General features: G+C 51.2%; 1 protein-coding gene across 8 annotated transcripts; it reads right to left on the reverse strand.

The window, feature by feature from the left end:
- Positions 1 to 158: 158 nt before the first annotated feature.
- CDIP1 (cell death inducing p53 target 1) lies at positions 159 to 27,307 on the reverse strand. 8 transcript variants are annotated; one of them, XM_046665973.1, is made up of 8 exons: positions 26,607 to 26,777; positions 10,046 to 10,257; positions 9,478 to 9,604; positions 3,663 to 3,743; positions 2,983 to 3,087; positions 2,695 to 2,850; positions 1,654 to 1,927; positions 159 to 1,533 (listed from the first exon to the last, which is right to left on the reverse strand). In XM_046665973.1, the coding sequence occupies exons 5-8, from the start codon at positions 3,065 to 3,067 to the stop codon at positions 1,422 to 1,424; spliced, it is 627 nt and encodes a 208-aa protein (XP_046521929.1). In that variant the 5' UTR covers positions 3,068 to 3,087; positions 3,663 to 3,743; positions 9,478 to 9,604; positions 10,046 to 10,257; positions 26,607 to 26,777; the 3' UTR covers positions 159 to 1,421. The 8 variants fall into 8 exon arrangements, with proteins under 8 accessions (XP_046521929.1, XP_046521930.1, XP_046521932.1 ...); XM_046665974.1 differs by having other exon boundaries at positions 9,478 to 9,616; XM_046665976.1 differs by lacking the exons at positions 9,478 to 9,604; positions 10,046 to 10,257; positions 26,607 to 26,777 and adding an exon at positions 26,956 to 27,307 and having other exon boundaries at positions 159 to 442; positions 1,397 to 1,533.

The raw sequence follows: 27,307 nt of genomic DNA on the forward strand, positions 1-27,307 counted from the left end.
TGGCTTGGTTTAATTAGGTACTTAAAGGTCAGCGTCATGCCTGGGCAGTCACTGTGGCATAAGCACTGACACCCTGAGGACTCAACCCCCTGCCCTTAGACTACCTGTAGCCCCTCCCTCTTTCCCTCACAAAAGGAAGCCAGGCAAAAGAGCAGAGGCCCAGGGCGGGGGAGTGAAAGGGCCAATTTAATGAGAAACTACAAACTGAGACCGGCCACAATTCAGTGACAGGAGGCCATGCAGTGGCAGTGCGAGACCAGGAAAGGGGTGGCAGCAGGATACAGCAGTCTACGTGGCAAGTTCACAGACAAACCATTCAGGAAATAAAGACAATGTGGGCTCAGGCCCAGGGCAGGGCTGGTGTCCACCAGGGCACTTCCGCTACTTGTGGCTGCTCCTTCCTCATCCCCAGCCTGTCCCCAGTCCAGTGCCCCAGCGCCTGCTGCTGGAGCAAGCACAGAGACAATGAGTCAGCCAGGGCGAAAGGCCCCACATTTACTGGAAAGAGGATCCATGGGGAACACACTGCAAATTTGAGTGCGCCCACAAGGAGGCCCCTCCTCTCTGCCATCTCTGGTCCCAGCTAGGGCACACTAGCTACAGAGCAGAGGTCGCACCCACACACAGCAAGGACATGGTATAGACAGATGGGCTAGGCTCCTGGGCATTCTTTTTGGACCCGGCAAAAATGGGTTCACAGAGGTGTGGCCAGAAAGGGAGCTGGGCAGGGGCCAGAGGCAAGTCCCTTCTTGGCAAGACAGGGCCCAATCACTTACCCCATGACCTATAGGTGTGCTGATCTCTCTGTCTTACCCCACGTGTCTCCTGGGCACTTGGACAATGTGTTAAGTGTTCCTAAGAGTTCTGAGGGTCAGGGTCATTCCTCCTATCATGCCTCTAGCACTTGAGAAAGAAACCCAGGCCTTATGACCCTGTCATGCTTGAGTCCACTGCCCTGCTTTCAGCCCAGCAGATCAGAAACGACTGTGGCTACAGGCACAGCTCTGCTGCAGGCCCCAAGTCCGGGGAACCAGCCACTGCTCTGGCTGCTTTTGGTCCCAGGGAGAGTCAGGACCAAACCTGTACTTCATTCAGAAATGGAGGAATGAGACCCCAGCAGGGAGACCGTGCGAGGAAAGCCTTCCCAGCTTATCTTCCTGATCACAAACACCAAGCAAACCAGCAACACACAAGCTCAGTGCCATCCCCCTGCCACTTGCTGACCCTTGGCCTTAAATCCAACAGAATTTCTGCCAGAAGAGTCAGATGCTCAGGGAAGGGCAAGGCGAAGAAGACAAGACTTCCAGGGGACCGGTGGAATGGCTTCCACCCCCAAGTGGGAGCAGGGAAGTAAGCCACTGAGCGCAGGGAGAGAAGCACAGGGGACCAGACTGACAGCGGGGAGTCCTGTCCCAGCTCCGTTAGCACAGGCGCTTGTACGTGTAGATGTAGGCTTTGCAGCTGGGGCACGTGTGCGTCACATCCTTGAAGTCGTTGATGAGGCAAGGGATCAAGCAGCAGCCCAAATCACACCTGCATCAGAGACAGGGAGACACGGGAAAGCCTGAAGGGAAGGTGCTGAGGGCCCGGGCCTATTCCAGCATGGTGATGGGTAGGTGAGGCCCCCACCCTGCGAGCACCCACACCACCTACCCCATGAAGCAGCAGAAGAAGCCCAGCACGAAGTTCATCAGACCAATCTCATAGGAGATCTTGGTGGTGATGGCCTGCTGGCAGTGGGGACACACCGTCTGCACAGGTGCGCCCTCAAAGATCTCTCCCTGCAGCACTGTCACCGTGGTGGCAGCCCCTGAAGGGACCAGGACTGTGGCCGTGTGGCCCCCAGGGCCAGGGTAGGGCCCTGGTGGGTAGGGCCCTGGTGGGTAGTAGCCCATGGGTGGGTGGGGGCCTGGAGGAGGGTAAAAACCTGGAACGGCACAGAAGACGGAGCAAAGACAGGTCACTTGCTTGCCATCTGCCCCATGTGAGAGGTGAGCACAAACCCCTAAGGCCCCCAGCACCCACGATGCAGGGTGAGGCCTCAGGGATGAGGACCTGGGCCAAGTGATCATCCACATTCTCTCAGCCCTTCCTGGTCCTAGCCTCATGGGGACCAAGACAGAGAGGCTACTTGGCCCAGCCAGACATGGCAGAGAGCTGACAACAGGGCCTGCCTGATCTCTCCTCTCCTTAGTCTCAGCTTGATGCGCTTGCTCCCTTGACTCTGACAGGCAGGGCTACCACAGGAGGGAAAGCCTTACCGCTCACCAGTCCCTCTCAGACCCACAAGACTCTCCTCCCTACCAGCGTCAGGTCCTGCACTGGAGTGCCACAGACCAGCCCACCTAGCCCGGGGCTGCCTGTGCAAGAGCCCTGGGCCCCTCTCTGGCCTGTGTAACTCCTGGCAAGGAGAGGCTCCTGAAGCACCCGCCACTGCCAGAGGGGCCTTCCCAGGAGCCAGCCTTCCTCCAGGCAGGGTCTGGGGCTGCTCTGGCTCACCCACAGCCCCTGCACAACAGTGTCTTCTTCTAGGACACCTTAACATGCCCACAATCAGCCCCTCTGCCCCTACAGTAAATACCCGTGCAGACGGGCTACCCGCCAGCAACAAAGGCTGGACAGCAGCCCAGGTGATGCACTGGGTGCTGGGCTCAGCAGCCGTCTGCGCTCCCCTCAGATCTCTTCCCAACTTACCTGGAGGCATGTAGGTGCCATCTGCATTCACGTGTGGGGGGATGAAGCCGGGTTGAGGCATTGGGTGACCCGGAGGCTCATAGGGTGGGGGACCAATGTCTGCAGGGGGCAGCGACATGCCCGGTGGGGGCTGCATCACAGCTGGGGAGGTGCGGCCTGGACAGAGAGGTAGGGAGAGGAAGCTCAGAGGGCCCCAGCTGCCCTTTGGGTGGGAGGGCTGTTCCAGGCACTGGCTTCTAGCAGCTGGGACAGTCAAGGGATGGGACCACTAGGAGCAGTGAACCCTACCTGGGGTGGTCGGGGCTCCACTTTTCTCCTCCAGAAGGGGGGCTGTGGGGCCTCCAGGATAAGGAGGGGGTGGCTCGTTCGACATCTTCACCACTTTTCCTGGACCTGAAGGGAATACCCAAACGTGAACTAAGCTCCCAGCCCCGCTACTAGGCAGTTGGGCATTGGTCTGTGTTGAGAGGTTGTTGCACAAGGTGTTGACAGTCCTCAGAGCTGCCTCTGCTGAGCCCAAGCACATAGGGCCTACTGTGGCTCTTCCCGCAGGTATCCCCTGCCCTCGGGCTCATGTCACCTTTTACTCTCCTCCACGTAAATCTCCACGCTCTGGACGGAGCAGGGCTGATGGGCTGGGACCAGTTCCTTTGGGAGAGCGGTCACCAGGCTCCCTCTAGGCCCTGGAGATGTCCCACCACTGCTGGGAGTACTCCAGCCCAGAGCCACCATCCTCCACACCTCTCAAGAAGCTACCAACCTGTGGTTACCTGCACTTCCTGTATGAAAGCCAGAGGGTGAGGGCAGCCCTGCGAGGACAGAACCTGGGAAGGTGAGCCCCCCATCGGTAGCTTGGGAACCTCATCTCAGGCTCCCCACAGGGCAGCTTGGCCACTGGTCCCCTCCTACTTAGGCAGCGCCAAGGCACTGTGGTGGGCTTGCGGGAGGGGATCTGGGAGACTTTTTACCTCAATCCCAGGTCCTCAGGAGGTAGGCAGGTGAGGCTCCTTGCAGTGCTGGTCTGGACAGTCACTCAGGGCTCTGGGGAGCTATTGGAGGGGGAGAACAACAGGCAGTGCCCTCAGCACCAGGGAAGAGCTGGCCCTGGGCACCTGGCCCCAACGCAGCCACGCTCCTGCCACCGCCCAACACAGCACCATCCTGCGTCTCTACCCAGTCAGCTCCCCCTTCCCCTTCTCACAGCTGCTGTCTCCTGGTAGCTCCATGGTGGCGACTAAAGCCAGCTGGGCACCTCTTTGCTTTTGTTGAGGAGTGGATGGTGTGGGAAGGAAGAAGATCGTGTCTGTCAAGTGAAACACTTCCTCATTTCTTTCACAGGGTTCACTGAGCGCCTGCTGCTGGGCAATGGGTGAGAAGCAGGGCAACCAGGCGACATTCCTGCCCCTGGGTCTGTGTTCTATCCCCATTAGTAAGGCGCTTCCTTTCACTCTATTCAGCATCATAAAAGGCTAAAAATTAGTAGCATTTTCCAGTGGGACTCTTTTTTTTTTTAACTGAAATAAAATAATATGAACTAGAAAAAGAATCTAAACAGTGCAAAAAGATACACAGTAAAAGCAACTCTCCTAGTGTAGCTCCCTCCTAGAGCCCCCCAGTGTTAAGTTCAGAACTGCCTGGGGTCCGTAAGTTTAAATATTTAACAAATCAGGAAGGGGCAGAGGGACCAAATCGAATCAACAAAAGACTAAAAAGATAAATTTGATTTTATCAAAACTAAAAACTTGTACTTCAGGGGCCAGCCTGGTGATGTAGCGGTTAAGTTTGCGCGCTCTGCTTTGGCAGCCTGGGGTTCGCCAGTCTGGATCCCGGGCGTGGACCTACACACCACTCATCAAGTCATGCTGTGGCAGGCGTCCCACATATAAAATAGAGACAGATAGGACACAGATGTTCACTCAGGGCTAATCTTCCTCAAAAAAAAAGACTTGTACTTCAAAGGACACCATCAAGAAAATGGAAAGACAACCTACAGAATGGAGGAAAATTTTTACAAATCATGTATCTGCTAAGGGACTTCTATTTAGAATATATAAAGGGGGCTGGCCCAGTGGCATAGTGGTTAAGTTCTCATGCTGCTGCTGTGGCCCAGGGTTTGCAGGTTTGGATCCCAGGTGCAGACGTACACTGCTCATCAAACCCTGGTGGCAACCCACATACAAAATAGAGGAAGATTGGCGAAGATGTTAGCTCAGTGATGATCTTCCTCAAGCAAAAAAGAGGGAGATTGGCAACAGGTGTTAGCTCAGGACCAATCTTCCTCACCAAAAGAAAATATTTTTATAGATATATTTTTATATACATATATTTAAAATATATATATATATAAAGAACTCTTCTAACTCATAAATAAAAAGACAACCCAGTTAAAAGATGGGCAAAGGATCTGAATAGACACTTCTTTAAAGATAAACACATGCCCAATAAGCACATGAAAAGAGGCTGAATATCGTTAGCCAAAAGGGAAATGCAAATCAAAACCCAAACGAGGTGCCATTTCATGGCCACTAGGATGGCTAGCATGAAAGACGGTAACAAGTATGTAGAGAAACGGGAACCCTCACACATGGCTGTGGGGGGATGTTAAATGGTGTCCCAGTAATTCTGCTCCTAGCTATGTACCCAAGAGAACTGAAAACATGTCCCCATAAAAACTTGTAGAAGAATGTTCATAGCATTATTCATAATAGCCAAAAGGTGTAAACAACTCAAGTGTCTTTTTCTTTTTTTTTTAAGATTTTTTATTTTTCCTTTTTCTCCCCAAAGCCCCCAGGTACACAGTTGTATATTTTTAGTTGTTGGTCCTAGTTGTGGCATGTGGGACGCTGCGTCAGCATGGCTTGATGAGTGATGCGACACCCAGGATCTGAACTGGCAAAACCCTGGGCAGCCAAAGTGGAGTACACAAACTTAACCACTCGGCCACCGGGCAGGCCCCTCAAGTGTCTTATCAACTGATAAATGGATAAACAAACCGTGTATTTAGCCATACAGTGGAATATTATTTGGCCATGAAAAGGAATGATGTACTGACACATGCTACAACCTGAAGTGAACCTTGAAAACATTATGCTCAGTGAAAGAAGCCAGACACAAAGACATGTTGTGTGATTCTTCATATGAAAAGTCCAGAACAGGCAAATCTATAGAGACAGAAAACAGATTAGTGGATGCCAGGGGCTGGGGGCTGGGCAGACAAAGAATCGTGAGTATGGAGTTTCCTTCTGTGGTGATGAAAATGTTCCAAAACTAATAATGGTTGCACAATTTTGTGAATATACTAAAACCCACTAAATTGCACACTTTACATGGGGAAATCATATGGTATGTGGATTATAATCAATAAAACTCATCTTGGGGCTGGCCCGATGGTGCAGTGGTTAAGTGCACATGTTCCACTTCAGTAGCCCGGGTTTCGCCAGTTTGGATCCCGGGTGTGGACATGGCACTGCTTGGCAAGCCATGCTGTGGTAGGTGTCCCACATATAAAGTAGAGGAAGATGGGCATGGATGTTACCTCAGGGCCAGTCTTCCTCAGCAAAAAAGAGGAGGATTGGCAGCAGATGTTAGCTCAGGGCTAATCTTCCTCAAAAAAACCCCCCAAAAATTAAAAAAAAAAAACCCTCATTTTAAAAACTGAAGGAAAACAAAATTGCCCAATCTCATCACCCTAATGCAGCCCGTCTCTGCATGTCCCTGCCAGTCTGTATGCACAGGCACTTGCATTTTTATATCATAATTGCTGCTGTGACAAATGGTTTTAAATTCTTTTAACATAATCCTCATCTTGCAAGACCCCATGACCATCAATTTTAATACTCCAAACGGACCCATCACCATTCACTTGACCAAGAAGCACTTAGAATGCTACTTGTTACTTTCATAAAAAACCGGGAACACCTTTTGCTAATTGCTCTTTCCCTTTCTTGGATTATGTCCTTGGGCTAAACTTGCCCAAGTGAGATTATTATATTAATTATTATATTATTATAATCTCAGAAGTAAGATTATTAGGTCAAAGAGTATGGATATTTTATGCCTTTAGTGAAGGATGCTGCCAATTTACAGTGCAAATTTTGGATACTACTATTATCACTAATTTGTAATGTTAAAATGACACATGGTTACTTTTATTTCTTTGATCACTATGAGGCAGAACATCTTCCCAAGTGTTTATAAATTATATGCCCACTCTTGTGAGTTGCTACCTATAATAATCCTTTGAAGACACAGCAGCCAATAAAAGACTTGTCCGAGGTCACGTGGCATATTAGAGGCAGACCTGAGTCTAGAATCCTGGCATGCCTCTCCTGCCCCCAACCCCTCACCTGCAGGTGAATTCCAACAGCACAAGGTCAAGAACAGGGAGCACCATAGCCACTGGACGATGTCACAGAAGTCCCCCGCCACCCCAGGTGCGACTGGCTATGTGCACTGGCCCTCAGGGCTCATCTCAGGCCACTGCCAGCCCACCAGGTGCCCTTCTAATGGGAGAAAAAGGCAGCCTTCCACAAGAGGCTTCACTTGAGTCTCTGGAAAACTCTGTAATATGCTTAGTGTTAGAACGTGGGCCGGCACCTGCCACAAATTCCCATCCCTTGCCCACCTGGGATGCCTCTGGAGTGGCACTGCTGTCCACCTCCAAGCCCTGGCTCACCAGGGAACCAGCCAGGCCTTGGGACACTCTGAGCAGGCCAGGAAGAAAAGCTGCCTTGTGCTTGGTGAGTCGCTTGAGCACCTTCAGGTTCTAAAAGGAACCAGCTTGGGTCTCCAGGGCCCTCCATGTCCAGGGAGTGTGCACGCACATGCGCCACCTCTGAGGATGCAGGTGTGGCCTGCCTTTTCATCAAAATCACTAGATCTAATTCCGTTGTCTCCTAGAGCACGATAATTCTACTTTTCAAATTCCACCATCATAATGACGGTACAAGCCCTGCACACAGGGCAGAGGCCTCCCCTTGGTGTCTACCCAACTCGAAGCTGTCTTCTGTGCCTAGAGCGGGCACTGCCGCAGACCACATGGACACCCAGAACATGCACAGGACACTTCCACTCCAGGTGCTGACTGCACCACCACCTGCTCCTGCCCCTTCCTTTGGGCCATGGGGCCCTGCTGCTCCTCTCTCTGTCTCCTCCCCTCCCCTCTGCACCTAGCACCTATCCATCAATATGAAGGAGGCAGGTTTCTGAAAAATGGCTTGTGAAGATTTTTGGAATTCAAACGCCAGGTCCCCCCAGCACCTCCCAATATAAAACCAAATATGCATTCCCACAAAACTATGTTATTTGAGGTGTGATAAAAACTCCAAGAATGCAATAATCATTTGAAAAAGTCACATGTCCAAAAGCAAAACAGTTTTCCAGTAAAAATGCACACTGCTCAAATTAGGCTACAGATGCAAATGTGGAATCTGAGATCACAGCTCCAGCAACTTGGCTGTTGGGCAGGAGCCAGAGTGGCAGCTACAAGAGGCTAAGGAAGGGGCCGAAAGACCCATGGGTTTGCAGTTCCCAACAGAGGAGAGGGAGGCCTGGGGTCCTGGGAGTTCAATAAAGTCAATTTGCAGCCCTGGAAACCCAAGACAGGCCTGTCAGCCTCCTGTTTAGATTTTGTAGCTCTGAATTGTGAATAAATAGGGAATTGTATGAAAACCTTCCTAAGTCTATCATAAACCAAACAGGAGCTCCTCTGGGGACACACAGACTTTACACAGTGCACCCCTTTACACTCTGGATTTTGTGGATGCGGAAGTATTACCTAGTAAAATAATAATAAAATACAGATAAATTCTCTGAGAACAGAGAGATGCAGCTGACAGCTCAGCAGCTGGCCAGCCAACAAGGTGCCGAGCCGCAGCGGCACAGGTGTGAGGGCACAAAAACAGGGCACCCAGGGCCTCAGAGCTCAGAATCCACTCTGCCACAGGTTTCATGAGCGCCTCACTCATCCCAGCTCATCCAAGAGCGTTGGGGAGGAGGTGTTCTCAGTGACCCAAAGCACATTAAATGAGAATTAAAATTCTTAAATGAAGTCATGTAACAGCGTAACAGTGCTGGCACACCTGTCAGAGGTTCAATGACGTGTAGCAACAGTCACCCCCAACACAGGCCACGAGGGCAGGTGGTACATTTTAGGAACATACTTCTCTTCCAAACTTTGCGGGGTTGCAGAGGTCCCAGAGACATTACTGAATCAGGACCTAGAGAAGTAGTAATCTTGACACCATCCTAAGAATCAGGTAACATTCCCTGGGTGCTTGCTGTGGGGGCTACACTGTGCTGTGTCCTGAACAAGTATGAACTCAGTCATCAGACCAGCGGACAGGGCAGCCCTTTGAGCACCTCCATTTTAGAGAAAGTAAACACGGCTCAGTTGCACACCTGGGTCCTACGGCCTTACAGTCACAGTTTTAAGTGTTTTCAAGGACTTCCTCTGAGCCTTAAATTCCTGTTTATCTGTTTTCAGGCACAGTTTTAGGAATGCTGGGGAATTTCCACTTAGCTCTGGATAAAAGGGATGTGCCGCCGTCCCAGCCTCGACAGCTCTTACTTTAGAAGCCACGGGCTCTTGGGGAGGCAGAGCTGCTTTCCAGAAGCTGGAAGTCTGGCCTGGAACTAAGCAGTATCCAGAAATGTGTGCAGGGCGGAAGCTGGTTTACTGGATGGCATCCTGTCACAGAGGCCTCAAGGGTCAAACTGACAAAGAAGATCAAAGTCCCCTCGACTGCATTTTCAAGTGGAGGACTGTCCTGGAATGATCCTGACCTTCGCCAGGGCAGGGAGGCTGCAAGGGGCAGGTGGCTGAGTTCGAAGGCTCAAGACTTGTGAAGTCCGCAGCTTTCCCATGCTGTTCACTCTCATTCATATGCCAGGCCTGTTTCCTTCAGAGGATCTGCAAGAAAACCTGTCGAATGGAAAGGGCCACAGCCTGCCACAGGGGACAGTGAGGCCCCAGGGAGTGTATCCAGGAGCCAGAGGCCCTGAGTGGTCTCTGGGACTCCTACAGGGGAGAGAAGAGAGCGGGCCTACACGTGTCCCTTGAGGCCCGATCTGGCCCATGCCCACAACAATACAGCCTAGAATCCACCATGCTCTTTACGTAGGAGGGAATTATTCCAGTCACCCTAAAGTGAGATGAAGTATGTCTCCACGTCTGTCTGTCTGTGGACGCACCACCTGCCCCCTCCCTGCTACAGTGTCACCTTCCCGAGGGTAGCAGGTGCTGGGGGTTTCTGGGGGCAGGACACAGTTCTCCCAGGTACAGAGCCAGGCGCTTTCTGCAAAGCCACACCCACAGCTTCCCTCCTCAGCCCAGTGGAATCCTGAGTGTCACCTGCTGTTTGGGCTGGATCAGCAGCCACTGCAGATCCTGGGCCTTCTCAGCGCTCACTGTGGATCCATTCTAGAGTGGAAACTTCTGCTCCATATCCCTAAGTTGGAAGCCCAGCTTCAGCCCCTCGACACAGCTCTGTCTTCAGCCACGTCGCAGAGACTGATCAGGCCTCAGACACACAGAGCAGCTCTTGCTTCTTCTCTGGATGAGCTCTAGGAGGGGCCAGGTGAGGGTTTTCCCAGGTAAGAGGATGAAAACGACATTCTGAGATGCCCACTGTGGGTGTTAGGGTATGGGGCCATGAAACCAAGCAAAACTGCCTCAATGCCCTCCACCCACCCCAACTCCAACCCCACCAATCCCAGGCTCTGTCTGCATCCCACACAATACTCTAAGCAGCCAGGAGGAATGTGACAGCTGCAAGGAAAGAACACACAGTCTTCCAATGTGGAGTCAGGATGGCAAGAACCCGAGACCCCAGCCCCCTCTCCCATTCTCTGAGGGGCAAGGATTTGTCTGCCCGTTAATGGAAAACAGGGGAACCAGGCAAAGTGTGGAGCTCTGGAGTCAGACAGCCCTGGCCTTGATTCCTATGGGGAGTCAAGACCCTCCCTGAGCCTCAGTCTTCCTGGGGATCTGGGACTAAAACCCCAGGCCTGGCACATGTCCAGTATCTGGCAGACTTGCTATGCAGAAGAAGGGAACACTTTAGGGTCAAAAAACACATCTACCGGGGTGATGAATATACTCTTGAATTAGACAGTGGTGATGGTTGCAAAATTGGTGAACATACCAAACCCACTAAACTGCACTTTAAACGGGTGGATTATGACTGTGAATTATATGGTATGTGAATTATATGATATGTGGATTATGGTATGTGAACTATATCTCAAAAAACAAAACCCACTCAGATCTGGATATTTCTTTTGTTTGTTTGTTTGTTTGCTGGGAGATTGGCCCTGAGCTAACATCTGTTGCCAATCTTCCTCTTTTTATGTGAGCTGCCACCACAGCACGGCTACTGACAGATGAGTGGTGTGGTTCCACACCTGGGAACCTAATCCAGGCTGCTGAAGCAAAGCGCGCTGAACTTTAACCACTAGGCCATCAGGGCTGGCCCTGGATGTTTCTCTTTGTGTGTACACAGATATAAATGAAAGAGACGAGAAAGAAACACCCCAGACCAAGATCGTTGCCCCTGGGATTGAAGCATGGCAGCCACAGTCCAGTGAGGCAAGGCTTTCCTTCATTATACTTTTTTTTTTTAAAACAACCAGAAGGTATTTGTATATTACTGCATAACTAAAAATAAAAAAAATTTGAAAAGAATACAATTTCAGGATAGGTCAGTGATGGGCAGCTTTGACTCTGGTCAGGAAGAGGGGATGGGTCTCTGCCTCCTGGTGTGCCAATTTCAGCTGCTTCCCTCTGGGTCTCCCCACTTCCAAGAGGAGTTGAAAGAACAAGACCTCTGGGCCCTGAGAAATGCCTCTGGCATTCTGCTGTGCTCCCAGCTATTCATCATTCACTGCGGAGCACTGCTGTTGGTCCAGGGCCAAAGCTGGCCAACTGGCAGCAGCCCAAGCCGGCCAGGCAGGCTCCCTGTGGGAGCTGGGTGGGTCCGGGCCCGGGCCAGCAGGATATACTGCTCACTGGCTACAGCCACTGCTGCAAACTCGATTCTGCAGGCTAAACTGTCCTGCACACACCCAAAGGGGTACCAACCCTGCCCCCGCCCCAGGTCTCTCCCACCCCAGACAGGACCTCTTGAGGAAGTACACCAACACCCCCTTCCGGAGGAAAGCACTGACTCAGAGGGCGGGGAGGGGCAATCTGAAGCTGAAAGCCATCTGTGCACAGTGGGCACTCCAGGAGGACTGACAATGAGCAAGGGGGATGAGGAAGAGATGGAGGGAGACGACGGTGCCCAGAAGGAGGACTCTCTGACATTAGTTTCCCTGAGGGTCTGCTAGAGCAGTGGTTCTCAAACTTTTTGGTCTCAGGACCCCTTTACACTCGACTGTTGAGGACTCCAAAAAGATTCTGTTTTTGTGGATTATATCTATCAATACTTACCATATTAGAAGTCAAAAATGAGGAATTTAAAAAAGTATTTATTAATTGATTAAAAATAACAATAAATTCATTATATGTTAACATAAATAAGTTTTTAAAATAACTACTTTCCAAAACAAATTTCATGAGAAGACTGCCATTGCTTTACATTTTTGCAAATGTTTTTCATGTCTGGCTTAAGAGAAGATGGCTAGCTTCTCATCTCTGCTTCTCCATCCAATCTGTTGTGATAGGTTGTTGTGGGTGAAGCAGGTAATGGGAATCCAGCTCCCACAGATAAGTGGTTGGAAAAGGGAGGGGGATCTGAATAGTCTTTGCAGAGAACTGTGGCTAGTCTTCGATACTACACCCACACTTGACAAGTGGTAGTTTCAAGTGTGATAGACAATCTGAATTCTTACCAATGAATTTTCCCTACTCTGTTACAATAAAATTCATTGGGCTACCTTGCTTTTAGGATGGATCTTTTGTAACATCATGCATGGGTCATTTGGAAAATACTGGTTCATGATTATGAGCCCTGATCAGGTAGATCTAGCAATTTAACACATCTCATTAAATAATATATCCCCTCAGAAAAATCACATCATTAGTATCACCACCAGTCTCATCAGAAGTTTGGCAAGCTTACAGTGACAGAAGTTTTCCAAAATTCTAACTAATTTTCATTTGAAAGCACAAATTTTATCATGGGCAACAAATAGGATAAGAAATTTATCATTGGCAACATATACAAAAACAAGAGGTCAGTTGTTTTCCTGAAGCAGCAGGCTCACTTTGCTCATTTTCAAGAAAACATCTGCTAACTCCTCAAGTCTGAATACCCAGAGTTTGTGTGTCAGTTATTCTTTTAAGTAAATATGGAGCTTCACAAAAAAAGGTAGTTGAGCTCACAACTCAAACAACTGTACATGTTGTGCTTTTCCTTGTGGCATCCATCATACTTCATGTGTGTGTGCTTTATGTGTGCCTCATATTTCATTACCGAATATTAAAAAGATGTGTACTCAAGGGTCAAGATTTAATAGAGTTATCATTTTTACTGCTTTTTCTTTTCTTTTCTTTTCTTTTTTTTGCCAAGGAAGATTGGCCCTGAGTGAACATCTATTGCCAATCTTCCTCTTTTTGCTTGAGGAAGATTACTGCTGAGCTAACATCTGTGCCAATCATCCTCTATTTTATATGTGGGATGCTGCCACAGTATGGCTTAATGAGTGGTGTGTAGGTCTGCACCTGGGATCTCAACCTACAGACCCCAGGCTGCCAAGGTGGAGCACGAGAACTTAACCACTACACCACCAAGCTGGGCCCATTATTGCTTTTTCTTAAATGAAACTGGCATGTGTGTGTGGTGAACACAATTACAACAACGACTAGTATGGTTTGAGTCAAGCTAACCCCAGCAGTAGTTTCCCTCCCCATTGCTTCTGCACCACCAACGCAAATGCCAACACAATGAAAAAAGGCAATACAACTCACAACGTCTTACTGTTGATATAAAAACAGTTCTGCCCTTCCGCCCCCTGGAAGGTCTCAGGAAGCCTCCAAGAGACTGCACATCACCTTTCGAGAACCGCTGTGCTAGGGGAACCCCTGGACTGTAAGAGGGTGGCTGCAGGCAAAGCAGAGTGAGGCAGCCCAGAGGACTGAGTTCCAAGACTGAGAGTGGTCCATCCTGGTGAGTCCAAGCCAGCTGCTGTTGCACCAAGGCCCTGCCCCAGGGATGTGCTTGCTGCAACGTGCAAGGCTTTCAAGGAAGCATCAGACTAGTCAGACCCAGCTCAACCATTTACTAGATATGTGACCTCACTGAGCCTGTTTCACTTGTAAATGGGGGTAATCATGCCTACCTCTTGGGGTTGGAGCAAACTTTAAAATAAACAGTGTATGCAAAATGCCCAGAGCAGTAGCTTAGGGCCTAACACACAAGAACACTGAATAAATAGCACCTGCTAGTATCATCCTTTATTTTGAACAACTTCCAAGAACAAGGAAAACACAACAGGCACCAACTCCTCTGCCATGGCAGCTTCTGCTCCCACAACATCAGGGAACCTGGTGTGTACTCCCCACAGGGTCCCGGGGACTCATAATGAAACCCAGCCCGAGCGGCTCAGCCCGGCAGAGTTCATCCGCAGCACAGCCAAGCTGAGGCCACCTGCTCTGTGAGATTCCTGAGACAACTTCTGGAAAGAAGAGATACAGAGGGTTCCCGACTTATGATGATTCGACTTCTGATTTCTGACTTTAGGATGGTGCAAAAGCAACACGCATTCAGCGGAAACCACACTTCCAATTTTGAACTTTGATCTTTTCCTGGGCTAGCGAATGTGGTCCGATCCTCTCCCATGATGCTGGGCAGCGGCAGCGAGCCACAGCTCCCAGTCAGGCCTGCGGTCACGAGGGTGAAGGACTGACCCACTGACAACCATTCTGTACCCAGACAGCTTCCGGTTTTCACTTTCAGTGCACTATTCGATGAATTACATGAGACATTCATCACATTATTATAAAATAGGCTTTGTGTTAGATGATTTTGCCCAACTGTAGGCTAATGTAGATGTCTGAGCACATTTAAGGTGGGCTCGGCTAAGCTATGATGTTCAGTAGGTTTGGTGTGTTCAATGCATTTTTTACTTAATATTTTCAACTTAACGATGGGTTTATCAGGACGTAACCCCATCGTAAGTCGAGGAAGATCTGTATTAGCAATCCTCCTAAAGGGCCATCTCTCCTTACAGGCGGCTGCCTTGGAGCTGCACGGTCAGTAACGCCCCTGGGAAGGGCACTCTGCCCAGAAACCCTGGGCGTCCACCCAAGACACTGGTGGTAGGGAGGTGGCTGGGCAACAAGCTGCAGGGCCATATTTCCCAGGGCCAGGCTGGCCTGTTCCCTGCCTGTCCCCCAGGAGCTCACCCTCCCAGCAGCCGTGGCACCAGGATGCCAGCTGGCCTCAGAGGGGCTCCCCTGTCCCCAGGAGGCAGGTTCCAGGCATCTGGCCAGGAGCAGGGCTTGGGGCTTTGCTGGGGAAACTGAAAGGCAGCTTTGTGCCTCTCCTACAGCCTCCCATCTGCTGAACAAAGGAGGCGCCCACTGCTCTGGGAGGGGCAGAGACCCAGGGTGAAAGCCAAACACTCTCCTGGGTCCCCTGGGTCTCCAGGATATGGGGAGATATGGGGAGGGGGGCACACTCAGCCCCTGCCGAGCATGCAGGCCCAATGGGACATGCCCCTTCCCAGGGAGGCCTGGTCCACAGGTAACTTCATCGTCCGTACTCCACCTGCCCACCTTGGAAGCTGCATGAGAACTGAGACACAGATGTGGATAAGACATGAAGGACCATGCAGTGTGAGGTGTCCTTATGACGGGGGACTTATTTGCCAGGGATGGCCAATGACTCCCTGGGCAATGCCACGTACTGTCCTGTTCTCTCAAGTCCCCAGGAGTGGGCTTAAGAACAGTATATGTGGTGGCCACTCAACAGAAGCCCTAGAAGAGGGTATGGTGGTTCCTCTGGGAATAGCCAACTGTCTGTTCATGCTGATAGTTGTGTAGCATCGACTCTGTTGGGTACAGGCTGGGGGAGTGGCAGGGAGTGAGAGGCGTGGTCCCTGCCTTCCAGAAGCTTACATTGAGTGGGGGAGACAGGCATTAAATAATCACACCAAAACCCCCAAACCTAATTACAAAGTGTGACCAATGATGTACAGCAAAGTCTAGGGCACTGTGAAAGTACAGAAAGATCGGCCCATTCTGGGGGTCAGGGAACCTCTCTCCAAGTAAGCCAAGAGGAGGAGGCCGAGTTAGAGACCAGCAGGCAAAGGAGGGGATGGGGGACAGCGGCAGGAACAGTAAGACACAAGGCCTAATGATGGAGGCTGCACCTGCTGGTAGTGACTAGATAGCCTCCTGGAACCCGTGCCCAACCTCAGGACTCCTTCAGAGGGACTCAGTCCAAAGGGCTGCTTTACCAGAGCTCACAGACCACAGATCCCCATGGAGGATGTGGGCCAAGAGACAGGACAAGGACCACAGGGCCAAGCAGCTCACAGCACCCTGGCAGCAGCACCCCCGCCCTTCTCCACGGAGTGGTGCCCCCCCATCACCAATGGAGTGTATGAGCCTGGACAAGTTACTTAATCTCTCTGAGCCTCAGCTTCCCCATCTAGAAGACAGAATCCCATTTTTATTCCGGGCAGCAGTGTCTTTGTAAGACATTCCCAGCCCTTCTTGCAGTCACCTGTGACCACGTGACTAAGCTCTGGCCAATGAGTCATAAGCAGAGTGAGGTACAAACTTGTGGGAAGGTGTTAAAAGGGGAGCCACCTCAGCCAGGAGATGGACCTTTGACCTCCTGCCTGCTGCCTGGAATATGGATGTGACAGCTCTAGCAGCCATGCTTGACCATAAGGTGCCCTTGGGAATGGAAGTCGTACTAAGGCTGACCAAAGGTGCTCAGGCCCTGAATGACCATGGAGACACCATTCCAGCACTGAACTGACCACCTCCCATATCTGCCACGTGAGAGAGAAACAAATGAACTTGTTACTTTGTGTTTCCTAGTAAATGAAGCCAGACCTGATCCAAATAATCAGAGATACGGAAGTGCTAGTTTTCCAGCAATTCTCAAATCACTGTAGCCAGAATTTACTTGTGATTGGTAAATTTCCAGTTAATTATTAACAAGGAAGGAAAACAAGTGTCATTAAAAATATATAGCACTACTCAGGCCTGAAGGTACATAAATAAGTGGCCCATAATTGACAAGCTCCCATTACGGACTTCCCAAAGACGGCTTCTCTAGCTCACACCACCTCTGCCAGTGTGGCGGCCACAGGCTCGCTGAGCAGACCCTCAAACTGCCAAGTTCCAGCACTTGCAGGACTGGGAAATCCTGAATGCAGCCCATTTTCCATTGTCCTTATTAATGGAGGCAGGACTAGAGAGACAATTCCTCCCTCACATAGCATCACTGGGGGCTGTGAACCATTTATTTTTACACTTGAACATGGATGTACATAATGCCTTGGGAATTCTAAACACTTCAAAACAAGCTAAAGTTAAGACACAGAAAGGACCAGAAAGCAGACGTGGTTTTCCCATCTGTCTGCTCTCCTCCCATCCAGCCCTGCACACTCCTCCTTGGTCAGTATCATGTCTCAACAGAGCAAGTAGATTAGCCTAAGCCAGTGGCCCCAGATGCCATTGCCCGTGCTGTTCCACGGGGAGGCTTGAGCCCTGATGTCACAGGCCAAGCTGGAAGGGCAGAATCCTCACCTACTGGTGCCCAGGCACTAGGTTCCATGCTAGCCATCTGGCCACCTAACTTTCCAGAGTCTCTGTTTTCTCATCCGTGAAATGGCAGCAGCCACCCCTGACACACAGATTTGTGATAAGGCATAAATGACTCGTATATGAAGATCACACAGCTCTGAACCTGTCACAGTGTTCAATAAACACAAAAAATTGTTTTCCTTACTTGTATTTATAGAGATGCAAACAGAGCATGAGAAGGCAAGTACACAATATGACAGAAAAAAAAGAAAGAAAGAGAATACATTGGTTGCTCTTATCACAAGCAACATCAACAAGGCAGGACTCAAAGAAAGGTTCTAAACTAAAAAGTAGTATGATTTCTAGGAACTGTGATGATGATGACAATAAGAATCATACAGTTCACATCATGCAGAATTCCTGTCAAGCCCTGGCAAACCACTCTGTCTCCCGTGACAGCCTCAGCAGCACCTGGGCCACAGCGGAGCACGTAACATGACTTTTCGGGAGGACAGTTTTGCTATTTGTATGTTCTTTTTGACTCATAAATTCCACTTCGAGGCATTTCTCCTACAGATAAATGAACACATGAGCAAAGATTCACATGCAAACATGTTGACATGTATCAATTCTTGATGGTCAACCAAAGGGACTGCTTACCCATCTGGTTTACTTACACAATTTAACTGTATTTGCCCCCCCAAAATAATATACATCTATTTTTATTGACATAGAGAGATGGTCTTGATACAGCACTGAATGAAGAAGGAACATAAAAGCAGTATGTATAGTGCGATTCTACTTTAAAAGTGTGTATTTACATATACATTACACACCACATGTTCAGAAGGGTTTTCTCTGGGTAGTGAGATTTTGGATTTGTTTATATATAAACACACATACAGAAACTTTTTTTTCTTTTTGAGGAAGATTAGCCCTGAGCTAACTACTACCAATCCTCCTTTTTGCTGAGGAAGACTGGTCCTAAGCTAACATCCGTGCCCATCTTCCTCTACTTTATATGTGGGACGCCTACCACAGCATGGCTTGCCAAGCGGTGCCATGTCTGCACCCGGATCCGAACCAGTGAACCCCGGGCTGCCGAGAAGCGGAACATGTGAACTTAACCGCTGTGCCACCAGGCCAGCCCCAGAAACTTTTTATTTACGTGTAGTTTCTAGTTTTTCTGGGATGGGCAGCTCCTTTGATTGGTTTCTTCCTCAACATGCTCATATAATTGTGTTAAATTTATGTGTATTCCTTCTTACTCCAGAAAGGTGCCTCTGACTATAATCTAGTCCTGCCTATAGGAAAAGAAATGCTCCAAGTAGCAAACCCAAGGACTAGACTGTTTGTTAGTTTTCCTCTCATAAGCTGGCGTTATGGTCTTTACATCAGTCTCACGTGACTGTGGTAGCATGAGTCAGGTCTCTATAGGAGGTCACCTTCCCAGTGCTCCAGGAAAATTGAGGGTCTAGATCCAGAAAGTCAGAATGTAAAGGCCATCCAAGGTGGTCTAGTCTCAGAGAACTGCCTGGAAAGCCAGCAGAGGGTCTCCGGGCAGAGGAGGGTAGGTAAAAAAAATCCCAATAGACATGCTAAAACTAAGACCAGTGAGGTTACTGGGCTTGCCCAAGGCCACTAGCTGGAGCTGGCCATACTGGGAGTATAGCCCAGGCCTCCAACTTGTTGTCCAGCGATCTCCAGCCCTCGGAGCTGGCCCCAGGCAGGACAGGGCTCAGGGGCTTGGTTTCTGCGTGTTCCACTGTTGGCACAGAAGGAGAAAGTATGGACAGGAGGGGAATGAGGAGCCAAACAGATACAGCTGCAACCACCAGTGAATAAGCAAGTCATCTATACCTGTCGGACAGGCAGGACTTGGGAACTAAAAGGCTGACTAATTTTAGAAATGCCACGAGTCTAAAGAACCATCACTCAGGCAATCAAAACAGAGGCCTGAAAAGAAAAAATCCTTATCTCTGCCTTCATAGAGCTGACACAGAACAGTCTTTGGATTGACTGTTTTAATCAGTTATCTGAGATCAAGACGTACCACCTTGAGCTAGGAAAAAGCGAGAGGCCCTTAAGTGCAGCCAAGCCACATGGCCACTACAGTCATGGCCACCCAGCTGGGAGTCTTATTTTGGACACAAATGCCTCCTGGTCTCGCTGGCCCAGGAGAGGAGCTCAGCCTGTAGCCAGGCCTTACCCAAGTCCCCCCATTCCATGGGAGGCAGCAAACCTCTACGCTCCCAAGAGAATGGCTTTGCTTTTCTGCCTTCTCTTGCTCGGAGTTCCTGTATATACCTGAATATATACAAGAGTCCTCCTCATTTTCACTCCGAATAGTAATGGAGTGTCTCTGCATCATTTAAATCCCTCCTATTACAGGGCCTTCTCTCCATTGTTTTGAACAAAGCACTGCTGGGTGAAGGACGTTCACTGCAGTCAGTGCCAGCGTGACGTGCTTCTAGAGGTCACCTGGATGGAATCAGTTAAAAGAAAAAAGCCAAAAGACAGTAGACATGTAGCAGATTAGTAATCATTCCTTGGGTGAGACCCCATAATTGCAATGGTTGGACGTTGCCATAAATGCCCCTTTAAAGGGCACATGGGAAGAAGCTGTGTTACAGGACTGATGGAAAAACCCGGAGAAAACACAACGGGCCAGGGATACACTCTCCAGTGGATGGGTCCCTGTAGCCAGGGGCGCTCAGACCACCTGCAGTGATCATCACGTGGGTCTGGCATCCATGACAAGGACACAGTGTCCACAAAGGTGAAAGGGAAGAACGGGAACAAAAGTGCTCTGGGAAGCGTGAGTGGGGAAGAAATCTCATCAGTATTCTAAATTACATGACACGAACATACAGCAGATGGAAGTTTAAATTCCTGTCACTCTAAAAGGACATCTGACCTGAAGAGTTCACTTGTGCCAGTTGGGAGAGAAGCATTATTCTGGATCTTCTCCTTGGGAAAAATGGGAGCGCATGTGATATCTAGGGTTGCCTTACTTTTGGTCATGCATGTATTTCTCTATGATTCACACGACTGGAGACCACCTTTCAGGCTTGAAATGTCATTAGAGATCACGAAGTCCAAAGTCTCAGCAGATGGATGTTCGTTTAGTCTTCAAACGTTTACTAAGCCCCCACCACAGGCAGGACCGGGTGCAGGGCGGGAGATAACTGTGGGCAAGACACTCAGCGCCCGCCCTCGGCCACGCCCTGACCCAGAGCCTGGCCCAGCTGCTGGGAGACAAGTCCTGACTCCCGCCCACTGCTCCTTCCACTGCACCTGTCCCAGCCCTGGCTCTTTCCTCACACATTCTCCAAAATCTTTCTCAAAACATGCTTGAGTAGGATCTTATACTGCCCACAAAGTGCTTCACACAGTGGAATTCTATCATGAGTTTACATGGCCTTCACTGTACCCAGAACAAAAAAAGAGAAATAAGTGAAGTGAGCTGACCAGTCTCCCTGCCTCACGGTGAGGGCAGGGCTCAGGAGGGGAAGGGGACATGGAGTGTGCATGTTGTCTCCTTTTGTAGCGAGTGTCTCTGAACTCCCAGCTCACAGGCAACTGGAGGACTTCACAGGGCAGCTGGACCATGAAGTCTCTGCTCTACCAGCTGACTTTAGGACCTACCACTGAATGTTCACCTGGGAGTTCAACTCTGTATTCAAACTTTAGTCCCCGCGCTTCAGGGAGTGACAGGGCGCTCATAGACCATGGTCCCTACACCTCAGGACTTTACCAGCCACAGAAAAATGGGACAGCTGAAATGCAGGCACAGCATGCAATTTTATTCAGCACATAAATACGGAGCACTCACTAGCGTCAGGCACTTTCCTAGGTCCTGAAGATGGGGAAACGTCTGTCTTAATGGAGCTTACATTCCGGTGGGGGGGGGGGGGGGGCTGTAAAACACAGAAATAGGTAAAATATGTAAGGCATCAGATGGTGAGGCATGCCATGGAGGAACAAAGAGCAGGGAGGGGAGTGCCGCGGGGCTGCCGTTTTAAGTAGGAAGGGTTTCTCTGAGCAGGGAACATTCAGGCAAAGACTGGATGGATGTGAGGAGCGAGCCATGTACACAGCTGTGGAAAACAGGTCCAGGCAAGAAGAGGTTAAGTGCAGAGGCCTGGAGTGTGTCCACACAGCCCGGGGCTGGTGGCTGGGGCAGAGTGGGTGCCCGGCAAGTGTGAGGAGCCGAGGACAGAGAGGCTGAAGAGGCAGCGAGGGGAGGAGGGCCAGGTCCTCTGGCCACTGAAGAACACCCACTTTCACTCTGAGTGAGATGGAGGGCTTGGGAGGTCAGGTTGTCCACACTTCTCCACTTCCTGCACTATGCCTGCTGCACTAATGTGGGTCCCCCAAAGTCCTGTTATCAAGAGGCCGCTGCGGGGCGTGGGGAACCCTATACTACTTAGCTCCCACCTCCACAGGCACCGTTTCTTTAGGGCCAGTTTGACTGCAGCCACAGAGAAATGGGTCACCATGTGTCCCACACGCTCCCCAGGCAAAGCAGATAAACACAGGTAACCTGAGCTTGCCTACATGGGGGCAGAAACTGAGGCGTGAGCCTCAGGCAATATAGAATGCCTGGGAGTCCGAGAGCTGAGAAGTGGTCACAGGAGGCCCTCTCACCTGGAGCAGCGCAGAATTCTTCCAGTTCTAGGATAAGCCAGTTTTATTCAGCAAAACCCACTATCCAAGTTTTTTTTCTTTTTTCAAGTGACTACCTGTTTAAGAATACTTAAGATTCTTGACTCTGTAATTTAGCCAACATTTTATGGACCCTCTATGGAAGTCACTCACCTCATGGTCCCTGCCCTCAGGGAACCGAAGATCCAGCTGGGAAACCAGCCCACACTGCAGAATTTATAAAACATACTGAGCAAAACCCCAATGAGAATCTATGACATAAGGTATTCTGGTAGGGGAAGGGGTGGTCTGTGGGCTGGGGCACTGGGGAAGCTTCAGGGACTGGGTGGGCCCTAGGCAGGCCCTTCAGGAAGGCAAGCAAGGCATTCCAAGCCTGGGGCAACAGTCACTAAGAGCAGGGAGCAAACAGAAGGCTGTTGTCAAGGGCCAGCCTACCGGGTCAGACGGGCAGCCCCTAGAGTGCAGGGGTGGTGCCTGGGGCAGGTCTCTCCACAGCCCCCAGCAGCATATCAAATATCGGCTGACTGGGTGGATGAGTGACACAGCCTGGCTGGTACTGTGGGCAGGAGCTCTCTTCCCCATCCCATAGGCTGTGTTTCAGTTAGCAGTACCCCAGTCACGAAGATGGATGTTTGAGAGGCATTCCAGACTTTTCTCTGCCCGTTACGCCTTGACCTGTCAGCAAGTACTGTTAATGCCATCGTTCCAAAAGCTCTCAGATCCACTATCTCATCTACTGGTCAAGGTTTAAGGGGAAAAGTCCACACCTGCCCCAGCGTTCCAGATCTCTCTACCACACTGCTCTACCCACCCCAGACTGTACCTCACCCTTCTCCAAACCAACCAAACCTCACCCCCACCCCCACCAAAGGAGCTTTTCATAGACCCTTCCCTCAGGCTCCAAACATTCTCCCACCCTCTGTCCAGCAAACCTGAGCCTTTCTTGTAATCTGCCAGGGTTTCCTTGGCCCTCATTCATCGCCCCGCTGGAAAACAGTGGGACTCTCCCACTCAGATCCCTGGGACCCTGATCAGCACCTGACACAGGCTGGTTGAATAGGTGAGTCCGTGAGGTTTGGGGTTAACTTGACAAGGCTTCCTATGCTATTCCTAACCCAAATGCCCACCACCCACAGCCATGGGGCCAGAACACAGCCTCGGCCGAGATGGAGTCCACCAGCTTCCTGATGAAAGTGTCTTCATTTATGGCTAAAAATCCAGTCAGGAAAAAACCCCTTTCTTGGCTCAACTCCATGGGGCAGCTTTCACGATGGGGCTGGGAGAGCCCAGCTTCCCCTCAGCCTCGCTCCCTTCAGTCCCTGCTGTTGCAGGAGAGCTGGGTTTGGAGCCCTGCTCGGCCATTATTCGGCACCCATGGACAAGCCACTCAGTCGCTCCAGCTGCTTCCTCAGCTGTGAGACAGAAACCTGGGCTGCCCCCACGGCTGCTGCGGCTACAGAACACAGGGGAGAGCACTGTCAGTGGGCACAAAGCACACACGAAGGGCACACACCGCCAATGAAATCTATTCCTGCTGTTCCCCAACTTGTCAGGCTACTGCTCTTAACGTTAATTAGAACGGAGACAACCAGCTCGCTTCTTCCCGAAGCACTGAAGGGCTAGGATTCTCCTCGAACCCCACCCAAGGAAACTTGTCCACGCTTCCACCGCCATCCACCTTCCCTGGCCTCTACTTCTCCTTGAAGGGGAAGTGCAGACATTCGACTAGATCTGAATTCAGACTGAATCAACACTTATGAGCACGTTATGTATCCAGCACATTCGCAGTTTTTACTGGACCCTCATGACACCTCCTTGTGCTAAGAAGAGATGGAGCTGGGTCATCCAGTAGACAGATCATGCAGGGGCTCACAGAACCCACAGATCAGAAGCACCAAAAAGGTGATGAGAAATGTTTTCTGGAAACATGACCCGACGTTACCAAAAACGCATCTCAACAGCTTTCATGGAAAGAGTGAGAATGTCAGTGGACTCCCCTACCCTGCACTGCATGGGCTGTTCTTGTCTAACATTAGGGGACCCTCATCTTTTCAGCACTTACAGGGGACACAGGTCTTCATCTGGCCTGGGTGTTGCTCTTCACCTATCACAGATGAGGCAAGGGAGGCTCTGGGAGGGCAAATGCTTTGTCACACAGCTTGAAAGTGACAGAAAGGCCTCCAGCGTGGTCTGCCCAGTCTAGGAAGTACTGGTCCCAGGACCCCCCCATTAGCACCAGAGCCTGATGACTCTCAGTGTTGGAGAGGTAGTGAGGCTGCAGGCTCAGGAGTGACCGGACCTGCTTCTCCCTGGGTGAGTGGCCCTCTCAAGGGAGGGGCTCTGCCACAGGCCACAAAGCCAGGTGCCCCACTCCTCTGCAGCACTAAATTACAAGGCAGCCTCCACCCCGTCCCAGGAGACGTGTCTGAGAGAGCCCTGACTATGCAGAGACCAGGAGACAGAAACCTGCACATTTCCATTCTGTGCACTCTGTCTTCAAGTCCCCTTGTGGAGGCACAATAAACCTCATGCCACCACTGCCAGCCTGGCTCTCCTCCTCTCTCCTCCCCACTAAGGGCCAACATTCTCTGCAGAGCTCCCATTGCACGCTGCCTTCTCACCAGCACAACTGCCTTCCTCCACATAAAGACAGAAACATCAATCTAAGATGCCATGACTTTAACTGCCACACTACCCTGTGTCCTCTACGAGTAAAAATATGTCCATGCCCTTTGAATGGTGTTTCTGAAAGTGGAGATGCCTCTTCACTCTTCTCTTCTCTCCCTCTCAGACAACTGAACAGGGTTAGGGGTTGCTGTTTGTGGCTATGGAACAAAGTACCTGGGCCCAAGGGACTCAAAGCTTGTCAGCTGAGTTATGCAGCCCTGTTCCCCTAAAGCTTTAGAAAACCGAACCAGCAGGGTCAAACTGGGCAAGCTTATAGTATAAGCCGAGAGAGAACGTGCAAGCTGGTGACTTACATTGATTATTGCCAACACGATCTGCTGAGGCAACCTGGCTATCAGGACACATTCCATTAGCTCCCCCTCAAAACAGTTTTGTTCCCTGAAATGTTATTCTATGTCACACGTTCCATATTCCTGCTCTTAGGGTGATTCTAGAACCATGTCCTGCTGTTTTCAAATCTTGTAAGAGCCCACAGAAAGCTCGTTCCTGGTTCCAGAGGCCCATCCTACAGAAAAACCTCCCGCTCCTCAGGGATAGGAGACAGGCAGAGAGACTTGCAAATACCCAGGGCTTCTGTTAGTTAAAAAACAATAAGCAAGAAGAATCCTAAGACTACGCAATTATATGCACGATTAACTATTTGGGAGGGACACAGACTGATGTTCACAACTTACTTTGACACACATAAACAAAAAACAAGATGGACTGTTGGATGGTTAGATTTATGATAAGGCACAATGAAATGTTGCACATTCTAGGTGGTATTCTATGGGTATTCCCTGTAAAATTTCTTCAACTTTTCTAGTATGTTTGAAATTTGTCAAAATTAAATGTTGAGGCAGAGGGCAAGGCAGAGCTGCCATGCCTCTCCCCACCCAACTCTCAGATTCGCCCTGAGGGAAGGAACAAAGTACCAAGGAGAGAGGTGACACCCGCCTAGGCGGTGCCCTCCCCGGCAGCAGGCTCCAGAATAGGTTAAAAACTGGTATAAATGTTATGCCCAAGGTCCTCCATCCTCCTCGCTTTAGGACAGAGGTTCGCATCCCCAAGTGTGCCCGAGAATTATCTGGGGAACTTATTAAATATAGAGTCCTGGACCACGTTCCATAACTGCTGAATCAGAACCTCGGGGGGTAGGCCCCAGGAGTCGACCCTTTTAACAAGGGCCCGGGTGATTGTGATGCAGAGGATTTTCGGCCTACGTGTGGAGAAACTTACAGGGGCTCAATCCTTACCTGACACCTGTTGAGAGGCCTCGTGAGAACATTTAGGGGAAAACAGAAACACACCCATAAACGAGTCAAGTGCCCAAACCCGGGCTCGCATGACGCCGTGAGTTCAACTACACCAAGGTCCTCGATGGCATGAAGCTGGGCCCAAAGCCAGACCAGGTCACCGCCTCCCCACTTGGCCCGGCATGTGCCGCGCGCACTGGGATTGACAGATGTTGGCAAGCGGAGCGGGTAGGGGGAGGGAGAGCCGCGCGGGGCCCCTCGGGCCTGCCAAGGTCATCATGCAGCGCAGCAGGGGCTTATCTGTCGCCGGGACTCTCCTCCCGATTCCCTTTCCTTAAGGAAACAGCCTCCGCAGAAACCAGAGATGGTATTTCCCCAACCTTTCCTACAGAAGATGTGGCAGGTGTGATAAGCGGGACCCGAGGAGCGGGCCGATAGCACCCGCGCACCGGGCCCCGGCGCCCGCCCGGACCAGGCTAAGCTGTCCCCGCAGCCCCGCGGGTGGCCGGCCAACCCAGCGACGGTACGACGTCAAAACCCCCAGGGCTGTTCTGGATTGTATCAGCGTCCCAGGAGGAGGCGACGGGCCCGCTGCGCCGCCCCCGGGGTCCCTTTACCTCGAGAGCCCAGGCGCCCAGGGCCGAGCGAACGCCAAGACAAGTAGGGTGCAGGCGATCGGAGGACGAGACCCTCAGCCCAGCGGGGCTTTGCACGCACACCGCCCCCCGCTCGCCCGCCCAGAGGCCTCTGGGAGAAGTAGTCCGTCCCCACGCCCGAGGCGCGCGGTGTGGGCTCGGGGAACTACAGCGCCAGCATGCACCGCGCGGGCGCCGCGGGCGGGGGAGGGGAGGGGGCTCCGCGGTCCGAGGTCATCCCCTCCCTCGAGGGCCGCGAGCGCCCAGTCCCGCTCCGCGGGGCTCCGGGGGGCTCCGCGGGAAGCCGTCTCGAATGGCCGAGGCGACTCACCGTCCCCGCGGCACCCACGGCGGCCGCGGCAGCAGGAACGGCCGACTCCGCAGGTCGCCGTCGCGCGTCTGTCAGAAGGAGGCGGGTAGGCTTTGGAGCGGGGCCGAGGCCTGTGGCGTCACGGCGAGGGGCGGGGCCGTGAGGTCAGCGCCGGGGCGGGCCTCGCAGCGGCCCCGGAGGAGCCCTGGTGACGTCAGGGGCAGCGGAGACGCTTCGGCCCAGCGGGGCACGTGGAAGGGCCCGGGGCCTGTTTTGTCACGTGAAGAAGGGACTGGAAGACGGGGAAGGCCCCCGTGAGCTCTCCTGCCCGGCCCCGCCGGCGGCAGGGCGTCGTGGCAGGCGCCCCTTCCTT

This window comes from Equus quagga, chromosome 7 (assembly GCF_021613505.1).
Source record: "Equus quagga isolate Etosha38 chromosome 7, UCLA_HA_Equagga_1.0, whole genome shotgun sequence".
Taxonomy (NCBI): domain Eukaryota; kingdom Metazoa; phylum Chordata; class Mammalia; order Perissodactyla; family Equidae; genus Equus; species Equus quagga.